Consider the following 10,747-nt stretch of genomic DNA (forward strand, 5'->3'; position numbering starts at 1 on the left):
TGCCACTGGCAGATTTATCTAACATGTGGACAGACTCTGCTGTAGAGGACTTAAACCAGGGATTTCAGACATGCTTTATGCTGTTGTGTACTACAGAACCCAGCATTCTCAGCCAACCATTTTCTTGGGATCCTGGATACTGCCATTCACAACAGATGGTGGGGCTAACATTTGACATTGTTAAAGGAATAAAAACAGTCTCCCATGTGATGTCAGTTAACGTCCCATTGTCAGATATATGATAAGGCACAGTTTGGGAATTCTGCAAAATGTAGTTTCTTGGTGAACAAAGAAAATAAGGAAATAAAGAAAAAAAATAATGCTTATATCCTGTATTATTATAACTGCACTATGTTTTTTTTTTGGCTGTTTTTATCACACCTTACAATGTACAGTCTAATTTAAATGACAAGCCATTTCCTCCCCATGAAAAATATATGACCACCTTATGAATATGATGGCAGAAATAGCGACTATACTTGAGGGATATTAAAAACAAGTAAAGAAACAGATGCAGAATTTGAATTAAATGCGTCTAAACATGTCCTCATAGTGCATAGGAATATAACAGTAGGACAGATTAAATCTGAAATCCTTATAACCTACAGTAATGGGTCATAACAGCAGATTTCTAGAAACAGGGGCGCTGTGCTTCATTTGGAGGGGTTGAACTTGATGTACTTTGGTCTTTTTTCCAACCCAACTTAAACTATGTAACTATGATTTGAGAAATATTAATAGAACCGTTTTTTTTTCTTACCTCATTTTTGTTAGTACGGGTAGGACCCGTGGGACCTGGGGTTTTCCAGATAACGGTTGTTTCTGTAATTTGGATCTTCATACCTTGAGTCTACTAGAAAATCATTAAATAAACCCAATAGGCTGGTTTTGCTTCCAATAAGGATTAGTCTTAGTTTGGATCAAGTACAAGCTACTGTTTTATTATTACAGAGAAAAAGGAAATTATTTTTAAAAAAATGTGGATTATTTAATTATAATGGAGTCTATGGGAGATGGCCTTTCCATAATTCTGAGCTTTCTGGATAATGGGTTTCCGGATAATGTATCCTATACCTCTACTAGATTTTCAGTACATGACAGTTGCACACTAATTACGCATACAGTATTGAAGAAAACAGATTTAATCTATTTCATCCACTTTCAACAACTGGCCAGTGGCAAGAGGTGAATATATCCATTATTTTGGATATCGCATGTTATATACAAGTGTGGTTAGAAAAATTAGGGATATGATTACCTACCTTGTCTATAAAGAACACAGACAAACCAGAACATAGGAATCAATTATTTTACACCTACAACCTTTATATCTATCTTGGCTGTCTTATAATTCAAGTCAAGTCCCCAAAAAGAATGACCTGTAAATACAGATATTAGCCGGGTTGTCATGAGCGGAGTGCCCTATAACTTTTTTTCTCCTCATATAAGTTCACTATTTTTAGAGCTGAAGAAGCCAGCAGTGAACTAAAGAGAGTAGAACTGTACACTGCAGTGCTACAAGATACATTCCAGCCTATAATTTAGTTAAGTCAAGGGTACACTATTAATATGCACCTCAAGTCAATGTGGCACAATTCTGGACACTTTTAAAGACATATATTATCTGTACACACATTCTTAAATAAACTCTTTAAATAAGGAAATACAAAATGTACAAATTTACAACAAAACCCCATCCACTTGCAGCTGTTACTATCTACATCCACACTCTGCTACAACCATGCCCTCGTATTTAAATTTGTACGTGACCACTCCTGCGTCCAGGTAAAGTATGGAGATAGGGTCCAACTTAGTGGCAACACAACAGGCTTTGGAAGCTTTCTGAGCATTCTTCATGTGGACTAATGTTTGCACAATGGCATGCTTTGTTGGTGTGACATGCTCAGTCAAAGGGTAGGAGCACACTCCCCGGCACTCATATGCCTCATAACCCTGGGGTGCAATAATCCATGAATTCCATCCAATTTCACTAAAGTCAATGTAAAGGGGAGTCTTTTTGCAGTAATTGCCTTTAGCATTTCTACGGATTCGGGAACTTGCATCATAGATTATGTTGGACCTCATTTGCAGCAATGATTCTTCACTTAGACCGTTGCCCAGGCCAATATCTTCTCTGCTCTCCTGATCAAGTCCCTCCTCATGGTTAATCATTTCCTCCAGCTCTTCCTTTTCCTCCTTCTTGTCACTGCTCTGGTCATCAGAAAAGACAACAAGGAAAGGCTCATGCTTGCTTTCTGGTCTCACTTCAATATCCAGATTTCTTTCTCCAGAACCTTCAAGATCAACGTCAGGATTCTGCACTTGCACTTCTAGCCTGTGAGTTGCAAATTCTGACCTGCTCCAGCGGCGTACTGCCTCTGTGATGTCAAACATCTGCCACTCGCTGCTGGTTTTGTATAAAAGTCTGGAAGCAAGCTCCACAGCCCTTATGGTATCCTCTCCCTCACTGTATATTTCATATACCGTGACTTTCCTGCCTACTCCTTCAAACAACATCCTGTCCCTTGGAACCATCATGTATAACTTGAGTTCCGCCATGATTAACGCCTCGTGTTGAGGAATAGACACATTGAACAGCAGAGGGTACCTCCTTACCCCCATTGCATCACTATAGGGCATGGTAAAATCTGAAATAAAGAAAAGACATGTGTCATTACCAACATTAGCTTAAATCTCCAATCATTCTATTTACATATTTATTTATTTTTTTTGTAGACCCACTTGCTAGATAGATACTACATAATGCGTATGGTGCATTTCTTAGACACCCCCCTGCCCATTAAAAAAATTCTTGACAAATTTGGCTTGATAGACTTTAACAAAGTCATAGGTTATCAAGCAATTAAGGCACTTCCCACTTAGAGGGAATTACTAGAATTCCTCTACTTCTGCAGAACCCAATTATCAAACTGTTTTCTCCCAGTTTTCTCCACTAAGCAGAAAGTGGTGCAGTTAGACAGCTTCGTATTACCAACATTTTTCACACAAGTTGATGGATTGAAGCCATTATCTCCCAAACCATATCCTTAAACTTTCATATGGATATAAACAGAAATTGTGCAAAGAAGGATCAGTGTAATTGTGCATTATCTACGTCTGAAAGTACTGCCACATGTTTATCTTGAAACAGAGAGGTATGGAGAGCTGTTTAACATATGAAAGGAACGTCTAAATCACAAACCTGGAATCTCCTTGCCAAAAAGCGGGCAAGCAAATTTTCTGTTATTTGGAGCACTTCTTGAGAGTTATTGAACTGCAGTGCAATCTAACTATTTTAACCATGGAGATGAGCAATTTTGAAATTCTATGAATTTTGTTGGTGTTGCTAATAAAATACAATAAAATACAATGCCTTTTTGGCATCACTGGGGTATTTTCCCCTGTTTTAGTCATTTCTGCTTGTATGTCTGCATCAAATGGCCAGTGCTAGAATTGAGGTAAGTCACAGCAATGGGATATCCCCATTTCCAGTACCAAAAGCCAACTCCTACAATGACTGTACTAAAAATTGTCCTATTATTTTAGAGCTCTGCCTACATAGGTTATGTCACAGTGTACTGTAAGATCACCTGATCATATAAAATCCAGCTTAAAGACCTGCTCTGACTGCAGGTAATTTAAATCAGCCCATCAACTTTCAATTATTTATTTGATAACCTTAGTGTAGTGCCACAAGCTGCCCCAAGTAGGGTTATTGCATATTGTTTCATATTATGTCCAGTTTTCTCACTGGGTGCATATTAGCTTGAGTGCTTTGGGTTTTCATGCAAAGCCTTCCATGAGTATGTTTGATCTTATATCATTTACATGCCTATAATTCAAGTTTTTCCTCCCCCAAGCACATCCTTGCAGTTAGCTGCTAAGTGTAGGCACCCTGAAATAGCCCAACTAAATGAAGAGTTCTGCTCAGTGTCTCTTCACACTGCAACCAAATACAGTCTCGTGCTTTTAGCACCTTTCCCGCCTGGGAACTCGTAAACCAGAACGTTCGCACACTTGTTTGAAGTGGGGAACTATATGTATTTAGAACATATGGTGTAACTGCTGCTAAAGAATAGAATGAACGCCGACATTATTGGATAACATAGGGCTCGCTAACTAATATATCCTGGAATTCAACCTTTATCTCCTAGTCATTGCTGATAAAGAGCTGTTTCTCATATGTGAGGGGTAACAGATCTAAATGGTAATCTTCCAGTCAACTTTAATATTCTATTCTCTTATAATAAAAAAACAGCTATTTCTGTTGTATTTTGCTGTACATACTGTATCTCTCCACATTCTGGGGTGTCCTGATCACAAGCATAATCAATAAAAATCTGAAATTCTAAAATGATATGTTCTGTAGTTTTAAGTATACAGGCAGCTAAATAGATTGCCATTACATATGCTACACTCCCCTTATGATTCTACTTCCTGTTTTTGAAGGTAATAGACACAACCCATTGGTAGGTAGAGTGAATTGAAATCATTTGCAAAAATGTTAACTTTATATAGCTTTTAAAAACCCCTGCGACTTACTCCTGTTATGTTTTAATTGGCTGAATGTTGACATTAAAAATTTATGTAAATTTCATCATGGCCTTCAAGTTATTCAAACAAACGGTTGTTGATACATATAGGTAATGCTTTTATTGCATTATATTTCTCTGCCAAAAGAAATGAAAGGGAACAAATGAAAACAATAAAAGAAAACCAAATCAAGAACGAAGGAATTAGAGAACCAGCATGGAATATTGGTATGGACTATTGAGGGAGGTTTCATTCATTCATTTGAGAATTGCCTTCTTAAGGTTAAAAAATATGCAAAAGAAAATACACCATAAATGAGACCACTAATTCCCATTTCAAGAAGTAATTTTTTCGTTGCTAGCAACTGTCTTGCCTCCTCACCTCTTCTACGGTAGCATAGTGGCTGTTCATTTCTACAATTTACCTTCTGTTTCAATTTATTAAACATTTAGCCAGTGGCGTAACTAGTTGTTACTGGGCCCCATAGCAAATTCAATTTAGGGCTCCAAAATATTCATAAGTTGACCTATTTTACCAAGATATATTAAAATTGCTAATTAATTAGGGTCTCACTGGGCCCCCTACACTCCTGGGCCCCCTGCAACCGCAGGGTCTGCTTCCTCTATAGTTACGCCCCTGCATTTAGCTAATTAGTTTACAGCTAAGGAAACATTAAACCTGTAATTTTAGGAGCTTTGTGAAAGCTCCTGCCATTCAACTGCTTCCTTGCATGAGACCCAAGTAAGAAATGTTACTTTGTCCAAGAGGCTGAAACCTTTTATTGCAGATTTTTTTTTAAATAATAAAATTTTACCGGCATCTGTAAATGGATCTTTTAATTTTTTTCATGCAAATGATTACGATGGATGACATCTGTTATGGAAACAGACTTGAATTCAACTCCTAGTGGTACAAGATTTCCAGACGAAAATATCATCCAATGGCAAGGACTACGTGCCAACTAGTTCTTTTTTTTTATTTTTAAATGAAAAACTCATTGAGTATCCAGGCAGATGCTTGAGTTCTGGTTAATGCAGTTCCCCAAATTCTAATAAAACACAGGATGATGAACTGTAAAAATGGGGCATGTCAGTATGACATATCGTGGATGAGAAAATGTACTTCACTGAGTTACATAGTTTCTCTTTATTTACCATTTGCTTTCAAGCTGTAATGTTTATGATGATGCTGCTCATGCCTGACAGTGAACAAGAAAACTCTGAGAATTGTTATTCCTGTTCATAATAGCCTCTGGGACATGAGTTAAAAAGTGAGAGACAAAATTGACGTCCAACCTGCAGCCTTTCAGCTTTTGTAAACTACAGTGGATGTCAAATGTTTTCAGTTTAAGTCCCATTTGGAGGCCCAACCTTTGGTTAAGGCACATTAAAGGTTATGGATATGAAAATACATTGGTTATTCAACTATTTAGACATCATTTCAAGGAAATAAGATGAAAATAAGATTTAATCTGATAATTTGCATTCAACAGGACTTTCAAGTATATCTAGGAGAGCATATACTCATTCTCCCCAAATCTCACCCTACTGACCATCAAGCTGAGCTACCCTTCTACTGCTTCAAGTTTAGAAACCACTTAACTACATCTCCCAGCACATCTGCTAAGCCTGTTGGGAGATGATGGATGTTGCCATTCAACACTATGGGGAGCTCAAGTTAGGCACCCCTGCTTACATTAAAAAAAAAATCAAAACTGATGAGTTTCCATCAAAGCTTAATTGGGGTTTGAGACCAAAGTTTTTTCTGCACGCATGAATTAATAGCTATGCAATCGGTCCAATGTTCTGCAAACCCCTCAACCCCTACTGCAATTTAGAACTTCCTAATCTCCTAAACCTGCCTTCTTAAAAGAATTACCTCTTCAAGTCTTATTTCATTCAGTGAGTTGGTGGGATAGTAATGGCTGTAATTCCAACTGGTCTTTCATTAACTGTTTCCATTTTCCATTCACTGAATTCCATTTTAAAACACATTTCACACCAAATAATAATAATAATAATAATAATAATAACTCTGAAGAGATCTCTCCAATCTTAAAGGAGGGGGGGAAAGACATATTAAAGAGAAGTAAAAGATTTATCGACTGTACTTTTTCAAACTGTATAGCCCACTGGGAACTAGGGAAGTTTCAAGATAATTAGAGCCAGACATTGTGCCTATATAGCATATGCTTAAAGATTTATTCTGGGGAGAAGCCAGTTTTGCTGTGTAATACACCCTTCGCATTCTGGAGGGATTCAACATTTAGACAAAATTTAACCAACCCCACCCACAGCCCAAAGGTCTTGTATATTCAACAAGTAAACGGCAGGACAGAAAACACTAACAAACGTAAATTAACATAGAATGTGAAGAGCTGACAGAAAACCTCTTGGCCCGAGAAGTGAGCACTTTTTCAGTCTCCAGAGATGTTCAGGATTATTGTGGGTTTACCCCAAAACACTGCTGAGATCCCCTTCCTTCCTCTAGCCCTGCAGAATATATCTACTGGGAAACTGTACCGTGCATAAACCACTCTTAACATTGACTAAAGGCTCTAAAATGGAAATTCTTCCTTCTGGAGATGAACGAGTAACTCCAAAAAGGTAATTTCTGAAATACTAACACTGAATAAAAAGGTAATTTCTGAAATACTAACACTGATATAATGTTGATTTTCTAACAAAATGTATAATTTAAGATGGTCCAAAAAAAATGCCCCTTTGTTTTGGCAGATGTAAATCATCCAAAATACAGAAATGCAGGACAGTGATTTATATATAATAGAATCACAAAGACATTTGACCCAGGCTTCAAGAAGAAAAATGTCCTTGATAAAATGTAATGTTACATATTATTACATTGTATAATTTGTGATATCTTCAGTAACTTTGTCACTGAGATCAATTCTGGAGACGTACCGCTGTTGTAAACTACAAATCCCAGTATCCTCCAACTGCCCCGGAGGTGGTAGGTTGTAAGTTGTAGTCAGGCCCGGACTGACAATCTGTGGGTTCTGGCAAATGCCAGAGGGGCTGCTATAAGGTGCCATAGAAAGTCAGTATTAAATGGGCTGGTGGAGGCTATTTGGGCCTCTGTGTGGGCTGATTGGGCCTCTGTGTACCTGAAATGGCAGTGCATATTTTAATTCTCAGTCCGGACCTGGTTGTAGTTTAGCAATAACTATTAGCAATAACTACAGGTTACAGGCTGATGGTCCCAGTCCGACTGCATTGCTTGGTCCCACTCTTCTCTACTTCCTGTAGAGGGAAACATTTTGGAATAAGTTATGTCCAAAACTGTGAGACAAGCTGATTTTTGATTGCAACTGGCCCACTAACCTCCAACCTCATGTAAGAACTATAGGTGAGGCCTTTCCCAAAACAGAATTTATTTTATATGAGTCTGGAGAGAGATTACAAGATATCAGAGATGAGAAGCAGCTGGACATATTGAATAGAGCCAGGAATCATTCTTAAGGTTTTTGTAATGTGAACAGAAGAATTGAGAGATGTTAGAAGGTCAAAGCTCTGTTCCTTTCATGTTAAGTTTCAGGACCAACTTCAAAAACCACAAAGAAAAAAAAACAAGTGAACTGATGTTAACTGATTCGGATCATTGAAGAGTTTCAGGGGATATATGTTTTCCCAGGGAAATTTCTGCAATTTGCCATGCAATGGGGAAAAAAGGTTTGAGAAGTCCTGTAAATCTAAATCTAAAACAAAGGTAGAAACATGGTTTTCAGCAATGTCTCTGAGATCTGTCATCCCTGGGGCACTGAAGCCATTTGTTAGATTACACCCAGTAAATTACAGATTCATCAATACAACTGACTCCCATATGGAAATTAAGGTGTGGAATTCAGAAGCTCTACCAGACTGGACAGCTAATTAACCAAGTCATGTGATTTTTACACTTTTGGAGGCCTGCCCCATTATGGAGATGTCCCTTACCTCATCAAGTCCTGTCTTTCTGTTTGTCCCATAATATGATTATTATATTATGACATCAATTTACAATTAACAGTACAATATGACTTTCACAGCTTCCCATTAAGCTCTTCAGTAGTACTATACTCAAAATGTAAGCCTTTCCTTCTTAAAATTGTTCTTGTCATCTATTAACAAACCCCAATTTATATATTAACACATGGGGAATAGATGCATAGGTGGGTGGCAGGATGTCCACTGACTCATTCACCTGAGCTAGTGACCAAGACACTTGTGATGTTGCTTGTTTATCCGAGAAACATGACCTATTGGTGGACCAGAAAACAGGATTGGGAAACCATGTAAGCAGTACAGTAAAAATTGAGAAAAACTGTCATAATCTCTAAAAATGATATGTTCATTTTACTTTCCGAATCAACTCCAATGACCTAACAGTTTGCCATGTCAGATCTTGGGCCCCATAATAAATTGCATTCAGATGTATTCATCTTATTAAACCAATGCCAGATTTCCTAATCATGCCCAAGATATTCAGCAAACCCCCTCCCCCCCATGCCATGTTCTTACCTTCATTTTTGAAACTTCGTACAATGTTAGCAGAAGGCATGGTTGTTCTGTCCTTTGCAAATCTGTTGTAGAGTTCCAACATGTATTCTGGAGGATCCACTTTTACAGGTGGTTGAATTGGGATGCCAGAGAGGTTGAGGGTCCTCAGGATGTCGTCTTTCATGGTCTCCCGCAAGGAATTAAAATCATATCCATCCTGATCTGAAAAGACTTCATCAAACAAAGGTAACCCATCTTCCAAAGGATCTTTGAGGTCCAGTATAGGACTTGCTGAAATGCCATGTGCCAATAAAATGAAGGCCATGTAGGACCACAGAGAGACAGGATCCATGATTAAAATGCTGTTGTGCTCAAGTGAACTTCAGCTTCCAGTGGTGTCCCGTGAGTCTGATTTATTCTCTCGAGAGGACACTGCTTTTGTCATCTGCAGTTGACAAGTTTGGAAATTCTTGTCTGCAACTTGTGACCATTCTCTCACATACACACTCCTTGCTCTATCCCTCCCTCTTTGTCTTCACCCCTCTTTAAAAAATTCAGGTTTAACTAATTGGATAACATGTCCCTACGGCATCCCTTTTCCTCTTATCTTCTGCACTAGGAGCGTCTCAACAGAATTTGCTGCTATCTCAGAATCCCAATTCTCCTAATGAGCATTTTGTAAACATTTCCATATTCTGACACTGCCGGCGAGATAGGCCAAGAAAAAAAAAAAAGTTTGCCCTTATTCTGCAACTTCCCTGTGGAAGCTGCCAAAGTTTCCTTCTGAGAAGTTTTATGTGATTTAGCTAACATGCAAGAAGCTTATACAAGCTCTGGGTGAATGAATAGATTTTCTTGCTGCTAGTTCTTGGTTATGTGCTAGAGAATGTGTTGAACAGCGCCGAGAAGGATTCGCTTTGTGCAAAGTATGAAATACTGAACTGTACATTTTTCTTTTCCCTGTAAAATTATAAAGGTCATAACCCGCTTCAAGGATTTGTAGGCCTGCAAGTAATTTTCAGCAAATGAGAATTTTATATGATGGATTTCAGTAAATGAGATTCTCTTTATATGACTAAATCTATTCTGGGCTGAACAGGACAAATCACTTTGGGATTCAGGTTCTAATCTTTGCATTCACATTTGTATGTGTTAAAGTCAGCTGTTTACAAGATTGACAGTGTAGAGGAAATGATAATAATCAGGAGTATCGTTACTCCATAGAAAATTCAAGGCTTATACTGCAATACTGTTTATAAACTGTTTTTCATTTAATTTACTTATTTTACAGTATGTACATTTAGCAAACCTTTAAGGCATACAAAGCCTTTATTTATTTGTTCATTTGTGTGGGAGCTGCCCTATTGCTTAGTCAACCAAAATAATAGTATACATCATCTATAAACCATAATGAAATAGTTTACTCCCCAGTGACCATGCTAGAATACTTATGTGCCGCTATCGAGCAATAACATTTGAACAAATACATGACAGTGTTTGGTTTAACTCAGCATCATCACATTCAATGTTTTCACAATGTGTCTAATTAATGTCCCCTTAAATTACATGCCTTACATGTTCATTAGAAGGATCATGTGCAGTAAATAATTGATGAATAAGAATTGCCCTCCTACATACCAGAGAAAAGAAAAATAGTTTAGACTATGGGATTGCCTGGATTTTAGTGACATTTACAAAAGAGGTAGACTAACAAAACA

The 10,747-nt window shown here is 37.7% G+C and overlaps 1 protein-coding gene across 1 annotated transcript; it reads right to left on the reverse strand.

The window, feature by feature from the left end:
• Positions 1 to 998: 998 nt before the first annotated feature.
• bmp10.S (bone morphogenetic protein 10 S homeolog) lies at positions 999 to 9,653 on the reverse strand. Its single transcript, XM_018254666.2, has 2 exons — positions 9,051 to 9,653; positions 999 to 2,648 (listed from the first exon to the last, which is right to left on the reverse strand). The coding sequence occupies exons 1-2, from the start codon at positions 9,379 to 9,381 to the stop codon at positions 1,714 to 1,716; spliced, it is 1,266 nt and encodes a 421-aa protein (XP_018110155.1). The 5' UTR covers positions 9,382 to 9,653; the 3' UTR covers positions 999 to 1,713.
• Between the last annotated feature and the right edge of the window lie 1,094 nt (positions 9,654 to 10,747).

This window comes from Xenopus laevis, chromosome 3S (genome assembly GCF_017654675.1).
Source record: "Xenopus laevis strain J_2021 chromosome 3S, Xenopus_laevis_v10.1, whole genome shotgun sequence".
NCBI classification, from domain to species: domain Eukaryota; kingdom Metazoa; phylum Chordata; class Amphibia; order Anura; family Pipidae; genus Xenopus; species Xenopus laevis.

What these genes read in the sequence shown, in the direction of transcription:
- bmp10.S (XM_018254666.2), bottom strand. Translation starts at nt 9,381, where the DNA reads ATGGATCCTGTCTCTCTGTGGTCCTACATGGCCTTCATTTTATTGGCA. An exon ending in ACGAAGTTTCAAAAATGAAG is followed by an intron (nt 2,649 to 9,050) that starts GTAAGAACATGG and finishes TCTTTATTTCAG; the next exon opens with ATTTTACCATGCCCTATAGT.